The 25824-nt window shown below is 40.7% G+C and overlaps 4 protein-coding genes across 15 annotated transcripts in view; all 4 read left to right on the forward strand.

The window, feature by feature from the left end:
* Positions 1 to 2777, forward strand: part of LOC118088457 (cytochrome P450 2J2) — a 15476-nt gene extending 12699 nt beyond the window's left edge. For all 5 annotated transcript variants that reach the window (XM_088673985.1, XM_088673984.1, XM_035122134.3 and 2 more), the window contains one exon: positions 683 to 2777. In XM_088673985.1, coding sequence (XP_088530111.1) covers positions 683 to 748 — 66 coding nt within the window. In that variant the 3' untranslated portion in view covers positions 749 to 2777. The remainder of the gene's footprint in view (positions 1 to 682) is intronic.
* LOC118088450 (cytochrome P450 2J4-like) lies at positions 1828 to 15458 on the forward strand. Of its 3 annotated transcripts, none has more exons than XM_035122118.3 (10): positions 1828 to 1968; positions 3796 to 4107; positions 4468 to 4630; positions 5239 to 5388; positions 6212 to 6372; positions 6865 to 7041; positions 9023 to 9158; positions 10482 to 10669; positions 11290 to 11428; positions 11878 to 15458. In XM_035122118.3, exons 2-10 carry the CDS (start codon positions 3904 to 3906, stop codon positions 12051 to 12053), a joined length of 1494 nt encoding a protein of 497 aa, XP_034978009.1. In that variant the 5' UTR covers positions 1828 to 1968; positions 3796 to 3903; the 3' UTR covers positions 12054 to 15458. The 3 variants fall into 3 exon arrangements, with proteins under 3 accessions (XP_034978009.1, XP_088530095.1, XP_088530096.1); XM_088673969.1 differs by having other exon boundaries at positions 9026 to 9158; positions 11878 to 12664; XM_088673970.1 differs by having other exon boundaries at positions 6895 to 7041; positions 11878 to 12664.
* On the forward strand, positions 14549 to 25770 carry LOC118088453 (cytochrome P450 2J2). 6 transcript variants are annotated; one of them, XM_035122130.3, is made up of 10 exons: positions 14549 to 14689; positions 16629 to 16937; positions 17791 to 17953; positions 18679 to 18828; positions 19660 to 19820; positions 20547 to 20723; positions 21245 to 21380; positions 21699 to 21883; positions 22724 to 22862; positions 23769 to 25770. In XM_035122130.3, the coding sequence occupies exons 2-10, from the start codon at positions 16737 to 16739 to the stop codon at positions 23942 to 23944; spliced, it is 1488 nt and encodes a 495-aa protein (XP_034978021.1). In that variant the 5' UTR covers positions 14549 to 14689; positions 16629 to 16736; the 3' UTR covers positions 23945 to 25770. The 6 variants fall into 6 exon arrangements, with proteins under 6 accessions (XP_034978021.1, XP_088530107.1, XP_034978022.1 ...); XM_088673981.1 differs by having other exon boundaries at positions 16629 to 16724; XM_035122131.3 differs by having other exon boundaries at positions 14550 to 14689; positions 16693 to 16937.
* Positions 14552 to 25824, forward strand: part of LOC118088452 (cytochrome P450 2J4-like) — a 28824-nt gene continuing 17551 nt past the window's right edge. Inside the window, exon 1 of the mRNA XM_088673971.1 lies at positions 14552 to 14689. The gene's annotated coding sequence lies outside the window, so the exon portion shown is untranslated. The remainder of the gene's footprint in view (positions 14690 to 25824) is intronic.

Genomic DNA, 25824 nt, shown 5'->3' on the forward strand with positions numbered 1-25824 from the left:
TGCTTTCGAACTGCTAGGCTGGCAGGAGCTGGAACTGAGCAACGGGAGCTCACCCCGTCGTAGGGATTCGAACCACCGACCTTCTGATTGGCAAGCCCTAGGCTCTGTGGTTTAACCCACAACTTGGTAGTGTGAATGAGGTAGATTCAAATTAAAATATTTCTCTCCAACCCTTCATATGATAGAAATTTATGTACCTCAAATGTATGTATTCCAGATTCTAGAAAGCTGTGATCCCCATTTCCTTGAGTAGGAAATGGATAGGACCAGCTTCTTCATTTATTTTGCAACAACAGAATCCCTTTCACAGGTACAGTGGTACCTTGGTTGTTGAACTGCTTGGCTCCCGATCAAATCAGCTCCCAAACACCCAAAACCCGGAAGTAAGTGTTCCGGTTTGCAAACTTTTGTTGGAAAATGAACGTTCGACTCAGCTTCAGCAGCTTCCTCCAGCCAATCAAAAGCCCCACCTTGATTTTTGAATTGTTCCGGGAGTCGAAGAGACTCCTGGAATGGATTAAGTTCAACAGACAAGGTACCACAGTATTTGGCTTCCTGGTCTGCCAAGGTCATTGTAAACAAGCCACTGCCTCTACTGCTTTAGCAACAACGAGTTACAAATGGAAAGGTTACTGTAGCAAAAGCTCTCCACTAAAGCATTCTTTGTGTCCTTCTCTTCTAGGAAAGCGAGTTTGTCTTGGAGAGCAGTTGGCAAGGACCGAGCTCTTCATTTTCTTCACTGCCCTAATTCAGAAGTTCACTTTCCAGGCTCCAAAGAATGAGACATTAAGCCGTGAATTTAGGATGGGTCTGACGATGTCTCCCGTGCCATACAGGATATGTGCATTCTCTCGCTAAGGGAACTTATTTTATGGCATTGCCATTTCTTTAAAAAGTAGCAGTTTATGGTGCAGGAAGAGATCTATGCCACTTGGTGGCCCTCAAGAAGTGGCAAAGCGACTCCCCCATGTATAGCCTCAGTTTTCACAAACCCACGGTCGGATCAGTCCATGAATGAGCTTTTCCACTGCCCAACACCATCCCTGTGACGGGGTGAGCTCCCGTTGCTTGGTCCCAGCTCCTGCCAACCTAGCAGTTCGAAAGCATGTCAAAGTGCAAGTAGATAAACAGCGGGAAGGTAAACACCGTTTCCATGTGCTGCTCTGGTTTGCCAGAAGCGGCTTTGTCATGCTGGCCACATGACCTGGAAGCTATACGCCGGCTCCCTCGGCCAATAATGTGAGATGAGCGCGCAACCCCAGAGTCGGTCACGACTGGACCTAATGGTCAGGGGTCCCTTTACCTTTACCTAACTTCTTAGCCTGCATGGCTTGCTCAACTGACTATGTGCAGATGATGCATTAGCCACCTCTCCCAATGCTTCATGTTCTCCAAACAATGTCTAACATCAAAGAAGGTGAAGGTACCCAGCACTATCACATCCTTCAACAGATTAGGGTATTAAAGGTTGTTCTCAGCCATCAAAGAGCTGAACAAGACATAGAGGGGGGAAGCAAACAGAGGCAGGAAAGGGTAACCATGTCAGATCACTATCTCCTCAAAATACAAATATCTTCCAGATAGATTGCCCATACATCCACCCCCAAACAATTTGCACAAAATAGCTTCTAGGGAGAACCTGTCTCAGATGCCTCCAGGCTGCAATGAAAAATGAACAGCGAGACAAGAAGCAGGATAGAAAACTGGAATTGCCAGCTCTTTAGGACCCAGGGGTCTTTCTATCAGGTGTCCAAAACATTGCCATTTGCTCATTGGCTCAAAATAGGGAAGGAAGTTTTGCTGGTTTCTCTCTTATCTCTTGAAAGGGAGAAAACATTTGCTTCTTCTTTCTTTAACGGAAGATCAGAATCAATGCTAAGGTCCTAAGGGCTCTGGTGAGGTCCTGGGCCACAGCTGCTGATAACCTTCTTCAGCTCCAACCCATTCGCTCCCGGAGGAGAGCTGCTGGTACGTCTTGGTGCTGCAAGATTTTAGTCTGTTGAATTTGTTTCCTGATGACAGAGAAGTCCTCCCTCAGATCTTCCACATCTATCATGGACTGGTATTCTACCTTAACACTTTTGATCTTTCACATATATTTTTTAATAAATTAGATCCTTTGCTCTTCCAGATTGTGTTTCTACATCTTGCTTAACTTTCTATCCTCTGGTTGCATCTGGATTTTTTTTTGTTGGGGAGGCATCAACAAGTAGTACCAGGACTAAGTTCACGGTCAAATTTTGTTATGCATGCTTTGTTTGCTATTATGTATTTCTTACTTAACCTGAGAAGATTTCATTAAAAGCCAATTAAAAACAACTGTGGATCCCTAGGAACTTCTGCACCTGGGCCTGACCTTGTTCTGGTCCTGTTGTGGTGAAGAAAAGGCATTGTTTTCTTCATAGGAATGTGTGCGCTTACGACTCAACATAAAACTCTAATGGACTTTCTGCCTACCTTTATAAAATTAGAAATGTTGTTATGCATGTTTTGTTCATAATGAACTTGCAAAGAGTTTGATATGTTAGCTACATCAATGCATCTTAATGAAGATACATGCATCTTCTCTTGTTAAATAACCAGTTATTGCCATTCTGTATTGGCCCTGATTTGAATGTAGAGTTTAAATGTGCTTGTAAATACTGCATAGTAAAATCAGTGAGTGAAGCATACAACTCTTGAGTTGGTTTGTAGATTAGGAATATTCCTAGGTTTTATTATTTTCCAAAAACATTATTATTGTGATTGAATAAACATAGTCAATGACAAGGTGAAAACTGAGTCTGCAAAGTGATTTCCATGAATATAGTTAAGTGTGGCAATTTGGAGTGCATAGTGCTGACATTCACAGGGGCAGGAGCAGAGGAGAATGGCACGCAGAAGAGACATGCAACCCTTTCCATCAGTACTATTGTGTCCATTTGAAAAAGTTCAAGAAGACATTCCTAGGGATATTGTGCCTGCAGTTCTTAGAGGCTTGGGTTAGCTGCATGTTTGGCCTGAACCAATCTCTACTGTAGTGGTTTTTGTTTTTGTTTTTCAAAGAAGCAACACAGAGTATTATGGCCTTTGAACACCTCTTAAGGAGTAATGAAGGAGTAGTTTAAGGCTTAATCCCAGCTCTTTATAAACTCAGAGTGTTAAAGATGTTTTGGGGAAGTTCTAAAATAATGCAGCAGGATATACTCCTTACCCCAAGCTTGGTACCATTGAATCTGTTTGACGATTCAAATAGGATTTTAAAGAACAATGAACTTACTATTCATCTTCTTGTGAGTAGGCAAACAGTAATGAATGTTTGGAACAATTTTACCTGTATTGATCTGAAATATTAATATGATACATAAAGCCATCCTGTAAAAAAAAACTCTCATAGGCTACAGGTATTTACTAAGAGGGAGAATAGCAACATGGCAGTGATGTTGATGTGCTGCAAGCACGCGGACAGAGCCAATCTGGAGCTCCTGGCAATGTGTTTACATTGCACCAAGTTCTCTTCTGCCACGTGGCCTCCTACTAGCTAAAACCTAGTATTAGAGGGCTCTGGCCCTCTGAATGATCCTTCTCCCATCATTCCACTTGCAGAAAACCCTTCTTAGAAATGTCATAAAGGAAATAAACGTTTATTGTTCCAAAGAAGTAAAATCAGGAAGAAAATATTCTAGTTCAGAAACTGCTCTCCCCCACTCTCTTTTTCCTCTCTTGGTATGATGACTCATTAGGTTATCTCCCTTCTGCCTATCTGTGGCCATGATGTATAACAATGTGCACAAACTTTCCCTTCATTTCTTACAGGAACGTTAGCCAAGAGGGCAGGCGTGGCTCCTCTACATGCATGAGGTTTTGGATTCTCTGGACAGATAGCAATCCATTCTGACAAAGGAAGGCTAGAAGGGTTTGAAGATGCTGCTGCTGCAGCTGCTCTCTGTCCTCTGGGAGGCCTTGTCCCTGCAGGTCATTTTGGTGTTTCTGGCTACATTTCTGCTTCTTGCTGATTACAAGAAAAAGATTCGCCCAAGGGATTTCCCCCCAGGGCCCATGCCTCTTCCCTTTCTGGGTAACATGCTACACATGGATTTCAAGAAACCTCATTTTTCCATGCAAAAGGTAAAGATGACTGAAAGATCCATGACATGAGTTAAGCACAGTATTGCACTGGAAAGTATCTTATGGCCCTTGCCTCTGAACGCAGAGGATCTATTTTACCTAACAATTATTTGTAACAGATCTGTCAACAGATTCTTTCTACCACCTCTGCCTTTTTGCTCCAACTCTGGCCAGGAAAGAAATTCCTGAGCTATGATCTAGATATCTGCTTGGACAAATAATTAAACACCTAACAAATGCAGCAAGTTAAGATTCCCATTCAGACCCAATAGCCCAGCCCACCATGCAGACAAATTAATACACAATATTAATGTTTTACATATATATCCGCTCTTACATAGTTCCTCCTTCTCCATTCAGTTTGCAAAAAAATATGGCAACATCTTCAGCCTTCAAGTTGGAAACAGACGGGTTGTGGTTGTGAATGGATTGCAGCTGGTGAAAGAGACTCTTGTCCATCAGGGTGAAAACTTTGTAGATCGTCCAGTCCTTCCTCTTGATAAAGAAATATTTACATCATTTGGTGAGTTTCTTTTAATGTGCTCAATTATTAAAATTTACAAAGTGTGATATTTTCCAAAGTCTGCCCTAATTGTACAAACCCTTAGGTTGTTTGATAATATTATGTTTTCATGCCTGACGATTAGATTTTTTCATTTGCATTTCCTGTATCATTACACCAAACTCAAAATATTTCAGGAATAATTCAGGAATAATTAAAGTTCCTATTAAAAGCACAATCAAAAGAGTAAAAAAAGCAACAGTGAAGCAGCAGCAGCTTAGCTCGATTCAAATGCTTTGCAGTCTCCTCAGTGTGGTATAATGAAAAATAATAATAAATTTTTATTTATACCCCGCCCTCCTTGGTTGAAACTGGGCTCAGGGCGGCTGACACCAGTAAAATTACAATAAGACATAAAGAAAGAAAAACAATTAGTTAAAATACAGGTTAAAATACAATTTACATTTAAAATTTTAAATGCAGCCTCATTTTTAAAAAGTAAACAAGCAGAATAGTTTGATGGAAAGAGGAGTCCTTTTATAATTAGGTCTTTTTAATCTCCTTGCAATTTGCAGTTACTCCTTTTAAAAGTACATATCTGCTACATGATATTAATTCTTCCTACTTAGGATTGATCTTCTCGAATGGCCTTAGTTGGAAACAACAAAGACGGTTTGCCTTATCAACTCTCAGAAACTTTGGTTTGGGCAAAAGGTCTTCAGAAGAACGAATACAGGAGGAGAGCCGATACCTAACAGATGCAATTGAAGCTGAGAATGGTGAGGACCAGAGCCCATAAACCAGTGGCATCATCTGTGATATTTAAACTGCTATTTTGTATGCACACTCAAAAAGACTTTAGCCATGGTACAAAGCTGTGTGGCATTCCTTTCCACAAATGTAGCTCTGCTGGAGCTGGGAGAACCTCATGATTGGAAGGATGTTTTTTTTTAAAAAAAATAACACAGGTGCTTATCCATTGTGGGACTTGGAGCTTATTCTGAGTTTAGTTGCAACCTCAAACCACTAAGTAGGATAAAATAACAACAACAAACAGGTACATGGAGTGTTTGGGCTGATGATGTGTTCCCCTTTTTTGATAGCTACAACAACCAAAGTCATAAATAAATAAAGTCATAAGTTTGGTATATACTTTTGGTATATTGTGCCTTTCTTTTCTGTCTCTTATGATGACTGCCCTTGCCATTCTTGTTAGCCAAAATGTCCTTTCGCAACCTCCTGCCTTGGCCAAACCATATCCACAGCTGTTCAGCATATGCTACCGAGGCTATAGGACTCTACCACGGTGCTTTCATATTTACATCCTCCACCTGTAGAATATTACCTGTGCCCTCCTCCAGCAGAATTATCCTACCCTATGAAGAGGACAAATGGTTATTTTAAAATATAAGTGTGCTTAACATATTATATGATGTGTACTAACTTAAATCACAGGAATTAATGTTCATACTAAATGGTTTCTTCTGTTCAAAGATCCTACCCTATCTACACACACAAACATTCCCCACATTTTGCTCTTGTTATATGGAAGCCATCAGTGCTCTTATTTCTCTTCTACCTTTCCCCCCTCTCTTCTTCCAGGGCAGCCATTTAACCCTCACTTTCAGATTAATAATGCTGTTTCAAATATCATCTGTTCTGTCACATTTGGGGACCGCTTTGATTACTATGACAGCCGTTTCCAGATGTTATTGCACTTGCTTGATGAGACGACGTACCTTCAAGCAACTATTTGGAGTCGGGTAGGTCTTGTGAGTAATGAAAATGAAACCGCTTTGGCCCAAAGAGACTTCTACACTTTGGTTGAACATTTATTAATCTGCTTGGGTTTTCACGTTCTGATTTCTTTTCTTTTTTTCACATACTAGTAATTCAAGTATCTCTTCCCATGCATAGCCGTTTGTCATCTTGTCTTAACATTGTCTATTATAATATTGAAGACATATTTGTTGGGATGCCTTCAATATTACAGAGCCTCCTGTCTGCTCGCTTTCCCCAGGGAAGGTGTTGATTTTATATTCCATTCAAACATTGTTCCTAGATATTTACATAACTAAATAATACTGGGTGGTGCACAAAACTAGTGCACACAATCTTTTATTCCTTTTCCTCAGAAATAGCCCTAGTAGGCTTCTTCTTTCTGTTAGCTCCTTTCCCATGAGGGCAGTATGGTGTACAACTGTTGTTAGTGGGGTTTCCCTGCACATATGTGATGTTAGTGTTTGTTTCCTCAGCTGTACAATATCTTTCCCACTCTCATGAAGCACTTACCAGGGCCTCATCACACTGTTTTTAAAAACTGGGGAAAGCTGAAATCCTTTGTGAGAGGAATCATTGAAAAACACAAAGAAGACTGGAACCCATCTGAACCCAGAGACTTCATTGATGCCTACCTAAATGAAATGGCCAAGGTGAGAGATGAAAAGGACAAAAATTGTGTGTGTGTGTGTGTGTAGTGTAGATGAAAAAGGTCCATGTTTGTTAAAGCCCACTTTTCTCCGAAACCGCTTGCCCGACTGCATTCAAATTTGGCCATAACGTCACATGCGAATATGCGAGTGTTTGCATGCACTTAGATTGGACAGATGTCACACCTTTGGCAGGTAAAAACCTGAATTTGTGTAAAAATAGCACCCTCCAGTGAACATCAAAGGAATAGACACCATTGTGTAGTAATAGGGCCATAATCCCGCCCCTCCTCCTCCTCTCCTAACTCACCGCGCAACCCACCAAGATCCAGGCAGTCCACCGAGATCCAGGCCGCCCCAGGACCACCTCCACCACGGGGGAAATGGGAGACCCTCCCCAAAATTACCTGCAGGTACTCCCCTACCCCCTACCCCACCGGGATCCACCGAGGGACCCCCCACAGACCCTCCCCAAACAACGAATCCTTAAAATGGGGGGAACAGACAGGGGCGGGGGTGGGTCACATCCTCCCCCTGTCCTGGGAAACGGGGACCCTGACTAAGCCACAGCAACACGTGGCCGGGTACAGCTAGTATATTATACTAAAATAGTAGTAGAAAGCAGAGAAGCAATATTAAAAACCAGAACTAGTCATGCGGCTTGTCTGAATGGTCCTTAGTGGCTGCCCATATTCTTTCTGTTGAGTTTATGACTTCAGACAAAACACATTTCTGCATGCAGGAATATGAAGTCATGTATTTTGTGGGGAGATTTGTTCACTGCTGGGATTTCACCACTTGTCTGTGGTTTGTGAGAGGAAACAGTTGACATGACTAAAAGCATCACTGCAATGAAGGCTTCTCATGACCATTGCCTCTGTTGCTTGCATAAACTCTCCATATGCCTACCTAAATGAAATGACCAAGGTGAGATATAAAAAAACCAAAAAGTATATAGTTTTTAAAATAATAATAATAATAAATAATAATAATAATTTTATTATATTTTATTTATCTCCTGCCCATCTGGCTGGGTTTTCCCAGCTCCTCTAGGCAGCTTACAGCATATATAAAACCACAACAAAACATGAAACATTAAGAAACAGAATATCCTATGCAAGGAACAAACCAATAAATCAATAGAAACTGATAATAATAACAACAACAATAATAAACAGTTTACAGTTGCACCCAAATTAAAAGAACTGCCAACCCCAAGTAAACATTTAACCAAAGGCAACCTGACAAAAGGATACCAGAGGAACCAAAATTAGAACTGATTATAACATTGTAAAACTATTTAGCCAGCTGCCCAAACCCAAGAGTTGTTCCAGCAATGTCCCAGTGGCCTCCCAGGAGCCTCTTTTGGCTGTTTAATCCAAATCTGGGTCCTGCCCCCTAGGTCAGGTGGAAATGGGCCTTGCAACAGGGAGCAGTCCTCCCCCCAGCATTCACGACAGCAGCAATGCTAAAAGGAGAAGGCAGAGATACAATATAAAATGCCAGAACTACCGGTAGCTACGTACACAAGTGGTTTGTTTAAGAAGGCTTTAGTAGCTGGCTATATTGTTTTCATTGACACTGTATGTATTCAGATGAACAGGTGAAGTATATGTGTGCATTTGCAAGTGTACACGTAAAAATGAAATCATGCATTTCAGAAGGTCCACTGCCCAAATTCCACCACTTGTCTGTGATTTGTCAGAACAGACAGTTGATATGAGCGAAAGCATCACTGTAGAGGCATCTCATGACCTACCATTGCCTCAGTTGTCTGTCTGAATCCACCCTGTCTAGGAGTCTGTAGTTCAGACTAAACCATTCTTTATTCTAGATTCAATTATCCACAGGACTGTTGACCCTGACCCTACTGTATTCTGGACACTCAGAAACAGAACTGAGGAATCCCATGGTGATCACTTGACAAATAGGACTGATACAAGAATGGTGGTTTTTAATGACATGGCATTTTCTTTGCTTCAAGGAGGATTCCGCTTCCAGTTTCCATGAAGAAAACCTTCTACATTCAACACTGGATCTGTTTTTTGCTGGAACAGAAACAACTTCTACAACATTGCGCTGGGCTTTACTTTACATGGCCATTTATCCAGAAATTCAAGGTAGAACTGTAGTTGGCTTATTTCCCTTTCATTACTTTCGGTTATATTCAACTAGGTCCTACCCAGAGTAAACCTACCGAGATAAATGAACATTACTTAGACATGTCTATACCCACCAGATGCGTAAAGGAGATAAGGAAATGGAAGATTCTGGCAAGTTATACACTAAATAAAGCAAAACCAGAAATTGTTGAAATAAACATAGAAAAAGATCAATGAAAAATAAAATAATAGGAGTTTATGGTTCTAAATGGAGAAACAAATCAGTGCAGTAACAGAGAAACTACAAGATTTGTATAAAAACAACTATCAAATGTTATTTAAAGAAAGCCAATTAATTATTAGCAGGAATTATCTTTATCCTTTTTTGGGGAGAATAGCAGCTATTAAAATGGCAAAAATATCAAAAAGTCAGTTTTTATTTCAACATTTACCAAATCATGGCAAGAAAGCATATGAAAAGTTATATGGAAATTATGCATGATGAGAAAGCAAAGGAAAAGCTCAAGTTCCAATTGTATTATATGTCACAAATGGCAGAAATTGGTTGTAGAATCATTTTCACAAATAATCATATTTCAATATTTCTTTAAAAACAATTATGAAATGTTGCTTAAAGAAAGCCAATTACTTATTACAGAGTGGCAGGAATTATCTTTATCCTTTTCAGGCTGAATAGCAGTTATTAAAAAGATAAAAGCACCAAAAAGCAAGTTTTTATTTCAACATTCACTATTAGAATCAAACATACAGCAGATTCATAATTGAAACATAATAATAAAGCAGCAATTTATTAGGGTTGCCATGCGTCTGGAATTTCTTGGACATGGTCCTGTTAAAAATTACGGACATTTGGCAGCACATGTTGGAATTGTAGATTTTGGCGAATTTAATAAAAAATGAAACTCTGAAACTCATTTTTTAAAAGAGATTTTGAAAAAAAAGGCAAAACTAAAAAGAGCTCAACAACTTTTGTCTCCATGTTGCGCTTTTAGACAACATGAGTACATCTACAGAGTAGTACATAATTCAGTTGAATACAAATTGATTTTATTTGCAGATGATATTCTTTTGCTTATTTCTAAATCCTCCTGTGCTGATGTAAATGATAGGTGCCTTTACTAAAAAAAAAATCAGGATACTCTGTTGACTTCTCCAAATGAAAATTGATTGCAATAAGTGAAAAATTGGTTACCCATCCATTTAAGGAGTATCAATTCTGTGTTTGTTCAAAGCCATTAAATATTAAAGATGGGCCTCCCCTACAGATCTTAGATAAAGTCTATTCTTCTTGTGTTGAAAGCAGATTTTCTTTCTCTGCAGCAAAAGTCCAAGCGGAAATAGATTCTGTGATTGGCCAGTCTCGCCAGCCAGCAATGGATGACAGGGACAGCATGCCCTATACCAATGCAGTTGTTCATGAAGTTCAAAGAATAAGCAGCATTGTTCCTTTGAATGTGCCCCGGATGACAACTGAGGACACAATGCTCGCTGGGTTTCATGTGCCCAAGGTAAATGTTAATAGCTTTCTTACCTCCTTTTTCCTCTTCCCTTAAGATGTGGAAACTTGCAGCCAAGGTTCTAAATGAGGGTTAGCCAAGATGAGGTTCTCCAGATGTTGTTCAACCCCAACTCTTACCAACTTGAGCCAGTATGACCAACGGGCAGGACTGGGGGGGGGGAAGTGTTGAGTGTTCTTGGGGGGAGGGATTTAGGACAGATAGACTTTTGGGTCTTTCCACACACACACCTTGCAAAAATGGATTCCAACTGCAGTCTGAACCATTTGTATGGATAGCTAGTATCTTTCTTTACTTTCTTTTTTAGTGGTCATTACTACAGTAACCACACAAAACAGCAACAGCCGGCCTCTGGTGTTTCTAATTGTAAATCCTCTAAACACTCTGGCAAAGTCTGTTATTTTAAAATATATAGAGGTACCTGTGTTTTCGTCAGCTGTGGTTCAATGAATTACTCGGAAGTCTCTCATTCAAAACATATCCTGTCTGATTTAGTGGACAACATTGCTCTTGGATCTAGGAGGCTCAGAACTGCTGTAGATGCACAGATAAAAATACAGAGAGTTCTCTAGCAGTTTAATCTGTTGTCTTCTCTGCTTCTTCTTTGACAGGGAACTATAATGGTCCCCAACTTGACCTCTGTGCTGTTTGACGAGGATGAGTGGGAAACCCCCAATGTGTTTAATCCTGGCCATTTCCTGGAGAATGATCAGTTCAGGAAAAGGGAAGCATTCTTGCCATTTTCTGCAGGTAACAAAAGTTGATGTGTGGCTCATTAGAATTGCAACAGTGACTACACGATGATGGCTTGGTTGCTGGAAGTCTGGTGTATTGCTAAAATAGTTGTGCACTGTAGCGGATGCCACCTTATTGAAGTCAGTGGTCATATTTGCGATTCTGAGCAAGTACTCTGTGTGTTAAGACACAAATGGCTGCCATAGGAGGTGTGATGTTACACAATACGGTGTTGACATGCTCTCTCCCCACTCCTCATTGAGCCATGTCGTTTTTTGAGGGGATGAGGAAATAGATAGGACTGGCTTCTTCATTTTGCAACAACCGAATTTTTATAGGTATTTGGCTTCCTGGTCTGCCAGGGTCATTTTAAATATGGCTTTAGCAACAACTAGTTACAAAAGGAGAAGTTTACTGTAGCAATAGCTTTCCACTGAAACAGTCTCTTTCTCCCTCTCTTCTAGGAAAGCGAGTTTGTCTGGGAGAGCAGTTGGCGAGGACTGAGCTCTTTATTTTCTTCACTGCCCTAATTCAGAAGTTCACTTTCCAGGCTCCAAAGAATGAGACATTAAGCCGTGAATTTAGGATGGGTCTGACATTGTCTCCCCTGCCATACCGGATATGTGCATTCTCTCGCTAAGGGGACCCATCTTATAGCATTTCCATTTCTTTAAAAAGTCGTATTAGTTTGTGGGATAGAAGCACACCTGTGGCTTAATCCTAATTATGTTTTTTAAATGATTTTTATTGGTTTTACATATAATCATATCACTTAACACCGTCCTCTCTTATGTTATCTCTTTGGCTCAACTGAACCTAACGACTTCCCTCCTTACCGTCTGATGGTTTACAGAATTAAACTTTACATTGTTACATTTCACTTCGTTTCCTATCCTTGTTATATCATTACCTAAAATATTGTATTACTCAACCTGAATAGGTAGCAGTTCCGTCTTACAAATCTTCAAATAACCCTGGTAATGATGTTAATTGCTTACAGTTGTCTTTCAGACATAATATATATTTGTTCTGGTCCTTTTAGAATGCTTGGTCTCGCTGGTTCCGGATTCTTCCCATCAGTTTCGCCATTTCTGCAAAGCCCATCAACTTAATCTGCCACTCTTCATTTGTTGGTAGCTCCTGTTGTTCCCATCTTTGGGCTAACAAGTTGTTGCATATAAGAACTATTTTTTATCTTGTCTCGGTATCTCTCTACCCACTATACCCAATAAAAAAAGCTTCTGGGTGTTTTTTGTTTTTTTGTTTGTTTGTTTTAGCAAAAGTGTTTTTAAACTAGCTCATTATATATAATTTCCTAGAAAGCTTTTACCTTTTTACATGTCCACCACATATGGTAAAAAGTACCTTCCTTTTCCTTACATTTTCAACATTCTTTTTTTGTTCTATACATTTTGGCGAATTTAACTGGTGTTAAATACCATCTATACGTCATTTTCATAATGTTTTCTTTAAGCGTACTACATGCTGTAAAATTAATACCTTCATTCCATATCTTCTAACGGTATGTTATGTCCAATATCTTTAGCCCATGTTATTTCCAATATCTTTAGCCCAATGTATCATTACCAGTTTTACCTCCATATCCTAATTTTACCCCATAATCCTAATTATGTTTTGCCAGAATTCATTAGGGCTTAACCCAGGTAAGTAGGTTTGGGATTGCAGCATGTATCCTTAAAGCGCATTCAAAACACACTTGCCCCCTCAATGAATCTGGGGAACTGTAGTTATTTTGGGAGTTGTAGCTCTCTCGGGGGTAAACTCCATTTCCCAGGAATCTCAGGTGATTTTGTATGCAGATTATAATGATCCTCATTGGTGAGGATCCAGAGTCCCAATTCCCTGTCCTTAGTAAGGGGGGGGTCTCTCCCCCACCCCATTATTTTCAAAATTGTTTTATGTAATAAGAATTGTCCTGTTATATTATTTTATAGCTGCCAATTATAGTTCAGCATTTCCATCTAACCCCCAATAATTTGTAAATACAGCATTGGTGTCTATGTAAATCCTAAAAACAAAAGTAAACAATAAAAAACCAAGAATGACACCATAGGAATGCAACAGCAGCAGCACATAGCTAAAACAGATAGTAAATGAACCCATGCCCCTTACGATGGAGCCTGTAAGCCTCTATACTTATTACCTGAGAGTCCTCCTCATTGAATACATTGGGACTTACTTCTGAGTAACCAGGCAGGGAAGTTTCATTTGATTGGAAGGAAGGAGAGAGAACAAAGGAGCAACTCTATTTAGTGCAGTTTTGATGCTTCAACTGTTCTTAATCTACCCTGACTACTATACAGTGGTACCTCGGTTTAAATACACAATTGGTTCCGGAAGTCTGTACTTAACCTGAAGCGTACTTAACCTGAAGCGAACTTTCCCATTGAAAGTAATGGAAAGTGGATTAATCCGTTCCAGACGGTCCGTGGAGTACTTAAACTGAAGCGTAGTTAACCTGAAGCGAACTTTCCCATTGAAAGTAATGGAAAGTGGATTAATCCATTCCAGACAGGCCCGCGGAGTACTCAACCTGAAGCGTACTTAACCTGAAGTATGAGTGTAATTGGTCTGGAAGTCCATACTTAACCTGAAGGGTACTTAACCTGAAGCAAACTTTCCCATTGAAAGTAATGGAAAGTGGATTAATCCGTTCCAGACAGGTCCACGGAGTACTTAAACTGAAAGTACTCAAACCGAAGCGTACTTAAACCGAGGTATGACTGTGATCCTATACCCAATTTGATTTGCCTGAGACAAAGCCCCATTAAACATAATGAGAATTACATCTGAGTAGAGATATGTACATTGTACTTAGAATTTGCTATATAGGGATGGACTTGAGTGGCTGGACTTAAGCAGAACACTTTGCTTTTGTCACCCACCTGCACACTATTTGCACAAAATAGCTTCAAGGGAATACCTGTGTCAGATGCTTCCTAGCTGCTATGAAAAGTGAACAGCAAGACAAGAAGCGGGATAGAAAAGCAGGAATCAGACGCTCTTTAGGACCCAGGGGTGTTTCTATCAGCTTGTGTCCAAAACATTGCAGTTTGCTCATTGGCTCAAAACAGGGGTAAAGTTCTTGCTTGTTTTTCTCTCTCCCCCCTCTCTGGACAGGGAACAAATGGCTTGCTTTCACCCCTTTTAAAGATAGGTCAGAATCAAGGTCAGGGCCCCAAGACACTGTGGGCTTCCTCTGGCTCTCTTCTAAAGAGCCTACGGAACAGGTCTTGTCACTGAAGAGAGCAGCTGGTAAGTCATGTTGCTGCAGGATTTCCGTCTGTTGAATTTGTTTCCTGACAACAGTGATCTTCCATGTCCATTATGCACTTGTATTATACCTAAACACTTTTGATCTTTAGCGCTCTCTGTCTCTCTCCACTTTTGCTTTTCCAAATCGCTGTTCCTACATCTTACCACCTCTTCTTGCTTCACTTCTTGTCTTATATGCATCAGCCCGTAGTACCAGGAATAAGTTCATAGCCAAGTTTTGTTTGTTATTATGTATTTCTTATTTTTTTCTGAGAAAATGTCAATAAAAATCAATTGAAAACAGCAACTGTGGATCCTTAGGAGCTTCTGGGTCGGAGCTTCTGACAGAACGCAAGCTTGTTCTGGTGGGAAAAAGGCATTGGTTTGTTTATAGAAAAGGGTGTGCTCACAACTCAAGATCCAGCTCTAATGGAATTCCTGCTTATGTTTACAAAATTAGAAAGTGTTAACAAGGCATATTTTGTTCTTTGTGATCTTGCAAAGAGCTTAATATGTTAGCTGCATCAATGCATCTTAAAGAACATACAAGCACTTTCCCTTGTTGCATAACCAGGTCTTGCTGCTTTGGATTGTTGGCTCCACTCTCAAGGCAGTGTTTAAATGTGCTTCTTATACATACAGTAATATTGGTGGGTTAAGCATACAACTCTGAGCTGGATTGTCGACGATGAATATTCCATAGCTTTTATTGTTTTTCAAATGTATTTCTGTTGTGATTGAATAAACAAAGTCAATAACAAGGTGGAAACTGAGTTTGTAAAGTGATTTCCATGAAAATATTTGTGGAATTGTTTGGGCGTCCGATACTTTGGGGGAGAAGGTGATTATAAAATTTTTTCTAGAATAATGCAACGGGATGTACTCCTTACCCCAAGCTTGGCACTATTGAACCTGTCGCAATTCAAATCGGGTTTTAAAGAACAATGTTCTTACTGTTCATCTTCTTGTGACTAGGTGGACAATAACGAAAGTTTGGAACAATTGCACCTGAACTGAACTGAATTATTAGTGTGTATATTCTAGCATATAGCCTCCTGGGAGAAACTCCCTCATAAGCTATAGGCAGGGCCATCTTAAGCATAACGGGCACCCTGGCGCCGTGGTGCAAAGATCGCTCCGGCGGCCCCACGCCACCCCATTTCCCACCATGGCGGGCGGGCGGGTGCAGCGCCGCTGCAGCAGGTGCAGCTGTGCGGCACCCCCCTGGTGGCACGGCGTCCTGCGCCACCCAGCCTTGCCTTAGAGCCGGCAATTTGTATTGGTGGTGGTGGTGGTGAGGTTAGAAAAGAGATTAAATTGTGCCATTGTGTTTCCTTTTGTTTGAGCATAAAGGTGGACAGGGCATAGCTGGATACTTTCAACAATATATAAATTGGTGTAGATATCCTGATGTCCATAGGGAAATATTTAAAGTGTTTTCCAGAAATTTTGCAAGAAGGTAACAGAAGATGAAGACAACTAAATATTCAAATGCTGCTTTTGTTTATATTAACTATGTTGTCGTATTTTGTATCATACCATGCTGTGATTTGGATTCTGATTATCTTTTGGGGTAATTTGTTTATTTGTAGTAATATCTTATGGTTGAATAATGACCTCAATTTGCTTGGAAATTAAACAAAGGGTCTGCTGGTTTCTCTTTAAGGTTTCCAGACTCAAAAGAGAGCAGGGCAATGAAAGGCACAGAAGTCCTGTCCTCTATCTGAGTCTGGCAACCCTACTTGGAAATGTCATGAAGGAAATTAACCTTTGCTGTTCCAAAGAAGTGAGAATAGGAAGGAAACATTCTAATTCAGATTGCTGCTCCTCCCCACTCTCTTTTTCCTGCTTGGTGGAATCATTCATTAGGTTATTTCCTGCCTCTTTATGGGCGTGATGTACAACAATATATGAAGACTTTGCTCTCATTTCCTACAAGCGCATTAGCCAAGAACACAGGTGTGGCTGCTCTAGTGGGAACAGAATTGGGTTTCCCTCAACAGACAGAAGACCAATCTGCAAAAGGAACACCTAGGTGGGTTTGAAGATGCTGCTGCAGCTGCTCTCTGTCCTCTGGGAGGCCTTGTCCCTGCAGGTCGTTCTGGTGTTTCTGACTACATTTCTACTACTTGCTGATTACAAGAAAAATATTCGCCCAAGGAATTTCCCCCCAGGGCCCATGCGTCTTCCTTTTCTGGGTAACTTGCTACATGTGGATTTCAAGAAGCCCCACATTTCATTACAAAAGGTAAGGGTGAAGGAGAAACCTATGGCATGAGTTAAATACAACACTGCTGTGCCAGATTTTGGGTGGTGCAAGTGGTTCCCTGGCCTAGCACTGAGCCAGGTGGGCAAAAAAATTGAGAGGATCGGTCATTGTGAAGATCCATTTACGTGTGCCAGATTTTGGTCACTCTCAGAGTTCCATACTACCAAAATATGCCCCCACATTGCACTGGAAAGGAGTGTAACACCCTGGCTGGAGAAGCAGGTTGAGATGCTTCCAGGTTTAGCATCCTGATTCTGAGAGAGGTCAGCCTGATGTTTGGGAGAGCCCATATGTGGGGCACCAAGAAAAATGCCTTTCTTTTTGTTTCTTCTCAGAATATGGTATCCAGAAGTGTTTTGCTTCTGAACTTTGAGGATCTATTTTATCCTACAGTTATTTGTAACAAATCTGGGTCTACAACTGCCTTTCGCTTACTGTGGTTGGCAGAGTATTTTTGTGTGTGTGTGTGTGTGTTTGTTTGTTCCTTGTCCTACCTTCCCCACTTTTATCTTTGCAACAACTCTGTGTGGTAGACTAGGCTAAGTTACTACATGCACATACTACATGGTATTTGCTGGAAGCCGACCAGAGTGGCAGGGGAAACCCAGCCAGATGGGTGGGTATAAATAATAAATAATAATAATAATAATGACAAAGCTGCTTCTGGTGAACTAGAGCAGCACACAGAAACGCCATTTACCTTCCCGCTGGAGCGGTACCTATTTATCTACTTGCACTTTTGATGTCCTTTCGAACTGCTAGTTTGGCAGGAAATATGTAATATAGAGAGAGGATATATCATTTCTTGCATTCTTCCTCAATCTCCATTCAGCTTGCAGAAAAATACGGCAATGTGTACAGTCTTCAGATTGGAAGCATGAGGTTTGTGGTTGTGAATGGATTGCATCTGGTGAAAGAGGCTCTTGTCCATCAGGGTGAAAACTTTGTAGATCGACTAAGTAGTCCTGGTACACAGGAAATGTTTGGGTCATCTGGTGAGTTTCTTTTAATGTTGTCAATTACATAGATAATTTTAAAAATTCATTTTTAATTTTAATGGCCTGCATTGATTGGGGAACCTTTTAGATTATTCCTCAAGTTTAAATATTCAGGACTCGTTGTTAGATCTTTCCTTAATCTTCATTTTCATTTCTTGCATCTTTAAACCAGTAGTATTAAGCTGTGTCATAAAACTATACCTACTAAAGTATTTAGATTAACTGAATTCACCATTCAGTATTGGGAGGCAACTGAAGATAAACAGCCTGAAAGTAAGAACCTGGCATTATTATGGATGGAGGAATCTGTCCGTTTTTCTTTGTCAGTTCTTCATTTTCCCATTCTTCAATTTGCAACACTTATACATCAGTAACACTCCAGTTTGTGCATTGTTTCAGAAAGTGAGACTGAAGTAAGATTGCATTTAAATCCATGCTGAACTGAATTTCTGTCCCATCCCTAGTACAAATGGAATAATATTTAGTGCTTAAGCATGAAAGGAACAGGTAGTATCTTCTTCATAGTCATTTATCTGCTTACAGTATAGGATAAGTCCTGGAAAAAGGACCATAGTTCACAAGCCAACCTAAGGAGGGATAATGACCTTGACATAGCAAAAGAGTTCTGCAAATGAAAAAGACAACAAAAAAGGAAATCTATTAACCATGAGGAAATGAATCTACTTACTTGCTGTATGTACTTATTACTTTTTCCTATCTAGGGCTGGTCTTCTCTAATGGTCTCAGCTGGAAACAACAAAGACGGTTTGCCTTATCAACACTCAGGAACTTTGGTTTGGGCAAAAGGTCTTTAGAAGAAAGAATACAGGAGGAAAGCCGTTACTTAAATGAAGCAATAGAAGCTGAGAAAGGTGAAAACCAGAATCAATAAACCTGTGGCACCATCTATGATATTTAAGTTGCTACTTTGTATGAGCAAGATCAAAAATGCATTAGCCAGAGTGTGAAGCTCTGTGGCATTATTTCTTCACACAAATGTAGCTGTGCTTTGCAGGGCCGTCTTAAGCATATTGGGTGCCCGGGCGCCGTGGTGTGACAATCCCTCCAGCGGCCACCCCACCCTGTTTCTTTGTGCGGCTGCCGCAGGTGCAGCAGCGCGGCACCCCCCTGGCGGCCCGTAGGGCCAGCCCTGCTGCTTTGAGTGGAATGACCCTGTGATGGTGAAGGGGGTGTTGATAGGAAGCTCCACAGGGGCTCTTTGTGGTGCACAAAAGTTCTAGTGTGAAACTCAGTGTTGGAACCTGTTTGGGTTGAGGTTATCTGCAGATTGATAATTTTGACAACCAATATCGCAAATAGAATAGGGTTTGAAGTGCAATAGTTTTGGTATATTGGTATGTCTCTATACTGTCTCTGATGGGGACAGTCCTTATCCTTTTTGACAGCCATTGTTACAAAAATGCCCTTTCCTGACCTCCTGCCTCACAGATCAATATCACCATACTGCAGAACAATCATTGTCTATGGAGAATATAAATTCTCACTTGAAAATATAAATGGACCTTAGAGTCCTGGGTGTGCCAGGTTAAATTACAAAATATAATGTTAACATGAAATGATTTCTTCAGCTAAAACAAATCCTGCCTCATCAACATCCAACCACTTTCCCCTCCTTCTGTTTTTGTTATATGGAAGCTAGAAGCACCCCAATTCCTTCTGCACCATTTTCTTTCTCTCTCCAGGGCAGCCATTTGACCCTCACTTTCAGATTAATAATGCTGTTTCAAATATCATCTGTTCCATCACTTTGGGGGATCGCTTTGATTACCATGACAGCCGTTTCCATAATTTATTGCTCCTGTTTGATGAGACAAGCCAACTTCAGGGAAGTTTTTGGAGTATGGTACGTCTTCTCTGAGTTCAACAGAATTGCTTTGATTCCAGACACATTCCCACATTCTTACTGACTCTGCAATCATTTGCTTTGGCGCCTCCTATTTCTTCATGTTCTGATTTCTGTTTTCTCCCTAGTATTCATTCAAGTCTCTTGACTCATCCGTATTCCTTTGCCCTCTAGCATTCTTTATCAAGGCACTAAAGACTTTAGTATTGTAATAGGGGTTGGGGAATTGTGTATTACAGCAGAGTTTGTGCTTTTAGGTGGGTGGAGGGGTGTCACATGTGTGACCGAATAAAATCTCTGTGTATGTGAACAGGGGGTGGCTTGATCCTACACAAACCTGTTCTAATATGTGAAACCCCATCCAAAAGGGCATCATCAAACTGAAAATTATTGACATCAGCAGGCAATTAGCACATGCCATTTTCAAAATGGTAATCATCTTCATGGGAAGTCAATGAGTGAATTACAAGTTGTGCTTGTAACTAACCACAATGATGCCATTTGATTTGCAATCTGTACATTCTAGTTAAGACATTGCCATGGGGTCCCATCATAAGCAAGATTTGAGTGCAAGATTTGCTCTGGTTCCAAGAGAGTCTGCATCTTTGAGCCTGTGTCCACTATCCTTTATTACTGTTAGCCTCTTTCCCATGACAACGGCATGATGTGAATGTTTTTTCAGAGGGTTTCCCTTCACATATGTGATATTAGTGTTTGTTTCCTCAGCTGTACGATGCATTTCCTACAGTCATGAAGCGCTTGCCGGGGCCCCATCACACACTTTTTAAAAAATGGGGGCAGTTGAAATCCTTTGTGAGAGGAATCATTGAAAAACACAAAGTAGACTGGAACCCATCTGAACCCAGAGACTTCATTGATGCCTACCTAAATGAAATGGCCAAGGTGAGAGATGAAAAGGACAAACAGTATATATGTATCCCATAATAAAATAGTAGTAAAAGGCAGAGAAGCAATATTAAAAACCAGAACTAGTCATGTGGCTTCTCTGAATGGCCCTTCGTGGTTGACCATGTTTCCATTGAGTTTATGATTTCAGATAAAGTGTATTTGTGCAGGTGTTGTACAAATGTGTGTTGTGTAGTCATGTATTTTGTGGGGAGACACATCCCCACTTGTTCCCTGCTGGGATTTCACCACTTGTCTGTGGTTTGTGAGAACAAACAGTTGACACGTCTAAAAGAATCACTGTAGTGAAGGCATCTCATGACCAAAGGATTCAGTTGTCTGAATAAACCCAGACCAGAAATTATTGGAAGTCTTTCCTTGACCAGAACGAACCCGAATTTCACAGGACTGTTGACTTGACCTTCCTAGATGCAGGATTAGACTCACTGAATCCCCTGACAGTAGGCTGGTGTTTTTAATGGCAGCTTAACTTCCTGGTGCATTTTCTTTGTTTTAAGGAGGATGCTGCTTCCAGTTTCCATGAAGAAAACCTCTTACATTCAACACTGGATCTGTTTTTTGCTGGAACAGAAACAACTTCTACAACCCTGCGCTGGGCTTTGCTGTACATGGCCATATATCCAGAAATTCAAGGTAGAACTGTAGTTGGCTTATTTGCCTTTCATTACAATTGGAATACTGCCGCTTCAGGTGGACTTGTCAGAAAATGCACCTTGCCCTCAGTGAAAGAATGATGTCTTGAGGCATTGCTGAAACTTCACTAGTGAAAGTCCTGTGTGCTTTTCCAGTTGAAGGGAATTTCACAAATGAGATACTGCTACTCGGGAGGGTCTATCACTTGTCACCATCTAGTGTGTACCCAGTGGTGGGACACCAAGATGCAGTTTCCTTGCAGATATTGGTTTATGTCTGTTCTCCTTGTATTAATAGCAGACATACTTTTCTTTGCAGCAAAAGTCCAAGTGGAAATAGATTCTGTGATTGGCCATCGCCAGCCAGCGATGGATGACAGGGACAGCATGCCCTATACCAATGCGGTTGTTCATGAAATTCAAAGAATAAGCAACATTGTGCCTGGGAATGTGCCCCGGGTGACAACTAAGGACACCACACTCGCTGGGTTTCATATTCCCAAAGTAAGTATTAAGATGATATACTACTCTTATCTTACTTTCCTCTTCCTTCAAGATGCAAAAACTTGAAGCCAGAGTTCTAAATGAGGTCCTCCAGATGTTGGTCAAGTCCAACTCTTACCAGCTTGTTGAGCCAGCATGACCAATAGGCAAGAATGGAGTTTTGGCTGTTCTTGGGGTGCCTCAAGATTTGGAGTGAAGGGAGGGATTTGGGATGGATAGCCTTTGGGCTCTTTCCAACCTACTTGCAAAAATGTATTCCAACCATAGTCTGGAACATTTGAATGGATAGGTAGTATATTTCTTTTCTTTCTTTTTAAAATGACCAATACTGGCCACTCAAAACTACAACAGCCAGCACCAGTGTTTCTTATCCTAAATCTAAACATATATAGAGGAACCTGTGTTTTCATGAGTTGTGGTTCAATGAACTACTCAATAATGCATGGGATGTCTCTCATTAAACCGTATCATATGTGATTTGGTGGACAGAGTTGGACTTCGATCCAGGAGGCTCAGTACGGCTGTAGATAGTTGCACAGATAAAAACACGGAGTTCTCTGCCAGTTTAATCTACTGTCTTTTCCTCTTTTCTTTGAGAGGAAACCATATTGATTGCCAACCTGACTTTGAATGTCTTTTAAAATCTATATTGGAACTGTGCTTTTGTGGGACTTCTTTGGATGAATTACTTACAGTAATAATGAGAAGTAAATATTGCATTCAGAACACATCTTTGCTCTGTCAGGGGATAGAGGCTTAGTACTCCTATAATTTCGAAGAGAACACTAAGAAGTGCCTTGTCATTTTTATCTACTTTCTTCTATGCTTCTCCTTTGCCAGGGAACCATATTGCTTGCCAATTTGACATCTGTGCTGTTTGAGAAGGATGAGTGGGAAACACCCAATGAGTTTAATCCTGGACATTTCCTGGAGAATGGTCAGTTCAAGAAAAAGGAAGCATTCTTGCCATTCTCCGCAGGTAAAAAAAGTTCATGGGCTGCTCATCACAACTGCAACAGTGACAATATGATGGTGATTTGGTTGCTGGCAGCCTGGTGTATTGCTGGGGTCACCACCCTTTTGTGGCCACTGGTCACATTTGGGAATTTGAGGAAGTGCTCTGTGTGCATGTCACAAAATGGCTGTCATAGGAGGTGGGGTGTTATATAAAATGGTGTTGATATACTCTCCCCCCTCCACCCAGTAAGTAGTGAAGAGAATATTTACTGGGACCTTTCTCAGCTGCCATAGAACAGAAACCTACTTCCATCTGGAACTTGAGCAACTTACTCTGTTTGCCACACCCTTAGCTAAGCTATATGCAGATTAGGGATATTCCTAATAAAATATAATTGAAATTGAAATTTTCTCCAAAACTACATATGAGAGAAATTTATGTTAACTGAAATGTATCTATTCCAAATTCTCGAAAACCATGATCATATTTGTTCAGTGTTCCCATTGGCTTCACTAGGAAGTACAGAGGACTGATTTCTATCTTCATTTTGCAACAACATACTTTTTTTAAAGTACAGTGGTACCTCTGCATATGAATGGGATCCGTTCCAGAGTCTTGTACGCATCCAAACCAGTACTTACCCTAAAGCGCCGAATCTGTGCATGCTCCCCGCGCGATTTAGCGCTTCTGCACACGCATATGATGTCATTCGGTGCGTCTGTGCATGCGCGAATCACCGAACCCGGAAGTAACCCATTCTGTTACTTCCGGGTTCGGCTCATACCTATCCCGTGTCGTACACAACCTGAAACATACGTCACTAGAGGTATGACTGTATTTGTTCCCTCAGTGATGTTTTAAACTTTGCAGCCGTTTACTGTAGCAATAGCTTTCCACTGAAACAGTCTTTTCCTCCTTGTCTTCTAGGAAAGCGAGCTTGTCTGGGAGAGCAGTTGGCGAGGACTGAGCTCTTTCTTTTCTTCACTGCCCTAATGCAGAAGTTCACTTTCCAGGCTCCAAAGAATGAGACATTAAGCCGTGAATATAGGATGGGTTTGGCATTGTCTCCCCTGCCATACCGGATATGTGCATTCTCTCGCTAAGGGGACCCATTTTATAGCATTGCCATTTCTTTTAAAAGTCGGATTAGTTTTGTTAGAACCACCAGGGCTGAACCAAGGGAAGACTGCCAACTAGAACCAGTTGGACACAGCAGAGTATGCTCAGGCCTACAGGAAGCTTTTGGTTGCAAGGCATTGGCAAGACAGGATAGATGCAGGAACTCACTGCCACTAGTAACTGGATAACTATATACAGCTTTATTCATATACAGCAGTCTCACAGTTACTATATACAGACTTAGAACAGACTTGGATCTTAGGAAAATAACAAAGACACTTTTCCCTCTGACTACTCTCTCTCTAAACATCAACCTTCTCATATCACTATCAACCCACTCTGAGAGTCATGATTGTCCTGTCTTTATTGTCCCCTCAGCCAATTACCAGGTTGTTGCTTCAGGCAGATTAGGAGAGAGTTCGTCTTGACCAGGCATACCCTCCAGAGGTTTTGGCCTACAACTCCCATGATCCCTAGCTAACAGGACCAGTGGTCGGGGAAGATGGGAATTGTAGTCCAAAACATCTGGAGGCCAAAGTTTGGGGATGCCTGGTCTTGACCTAGTACTTAGCTATCTTGGCTGCTAGCCAACTCTTAATTGCTCAATGTGAGTATCTGCAAATTTGCACATAGGCATTAAAAACCCAACAAGTTTGTGGGGCAGAAACACACCTGTGGCTTAATCCTAATTATGTTTAGCCAGAATTGATTAGGGCTTATCCTAAGTAAGTAGGGTTGGGATTGCAGCCTGTACCTTTTTAAAAAAGTGCATTCAACGCACACACACACACCCCCCAAGGAATTCAGGCAACTATATTTTAAGGGTGCTGGGAATTGTAGCTCTCTGAGGGGTAAACTACATTTCCCATGATTCTCAGGGGTGTGTATATATCCAAATCATGTTTCATTGGTGAGGATCCAAATTCCAACCTCCCACTTCTTGGTCAGGTGGTCTATCCCACATCCCACTATTTTCAATATTATTACGTCCTGGCTGTAGTGAAGAAAAGGCATTCTCGGTCGTGGCGCCTGCCCTGTGGAACGCCCTCCCAACAGATGTCAAAGAGGAAAACAACCACCAGACTTTTAGAAGGCATCTGAAGGCTTTTCAGGGAGGCTTTTTAATGTTTAATAGATTACTGTGTTTTATTTTTCTATTGGAAGCTGCCCAGAGTGCATTATAATAATAATAATAATAATAATAATAATAATAATAATAATAATGGAATTCCTGCCTATGTCTATAAAACTAGAAAATGTTGCTTTGAAAATTTTGTTACGAAACCAATTCATAGAATCATAGACTCATAGAATCACAGAGTTGCAAGGGACCCCAAGGCTAATCTAGGGCTGCCATATATCTGAGTTTTCCTGGACACATCCAGGAATTGGGCTGCCAAATGGCATCCGGGCAGATTTTTCCTGAACTGGGAAAATGTCTGTGAAAAGTAGGGGTGATTTATAAAAAATAATAATGAACAAACCCAACAATAATAATTTATAGATACCCATCTTAAATTAAACAACACTGCCCCCTAAAAGCTCAACAACTTAACACTGGGAAATATGGTCAACCCCCTTATATTTCATGCAATGTAGGACTCGAACCCATGACCCTGAGATTATCTCTGTTCTGTACTGTTGGCACAAACCCCAAGGCAGAGTTTAAATGTGCTTATAAATATAGTAAATTTGGTGAGTTAAACATACAACTCTTGAGTTGGATGGTAGACAATGAATGTTCCCTAGGTTTTGTTGCTTTCCAAAAACAATTTTGTTCTTTAATAAATGGTGGATAGCAAGGTGAAAACTGAGTCTGCAAAGTCATTTCCATGAAAATAGTTAATGGGTTAAATTCTTGAAT

Source organism: Zootoca vivipara, chromosome 7 (assembly GCF_965207765.1).
Source record: "Zootoca vivipara chromosome 7, rZooViv2.hap1.1, whole genome shotgun sequence".
Taxonomy (NCBI): Eukaryota; Metazoa; Chordata; class Lepidosauria; order Squamata; family Lacertidae; genus Zootoca; species Zootoca vivipara.

Coding starts and splice junctions, on each gene's coding strand:
- LOC118088453 (XM_035122130.3), top strand. CDS start 16,737: ATGCTGCTGCAGCTGCTCTCTGTCCTCTGGGAGGCCTTGTCCCTGCAG. Junction 17,954..18,678: donor GGAAATGTTTGGGTCATCTG/GTGAGTTTCTTT, acceptor TTTCCTATCTAG/GGCTGGTCTTCTCTAATGGT. Junction 18,829..19,659: donor AGCAATAGAAGCTGAGAAAG/GTGAAAACCAGA, acceptor TTCTCTCTCCAG/GGCAGCCATTTGACCCTCAC.
- LOC118088450 (XM_035122118.3), top strand. CDS start 3,904: ATGCTGCTGCTGCAGCTGCTCTCTGTCCTCTGGGAGGCCTTGTCCCTG. Junction 5,389..6,211: donor TGCAATTGAAGCTGAGAATG/GTGAGGACCAGA, acceptor CTCTTCTTCCAG/GGCAGCCATTTAACCCTCAC. Junction 9,159..10,481: donor CATTTATCCAGAAATTCAAG/GTAGAACTGTAG, acceptor CTTTCTCTGCAG/CAAAAGTCCAAGCGGAAATA.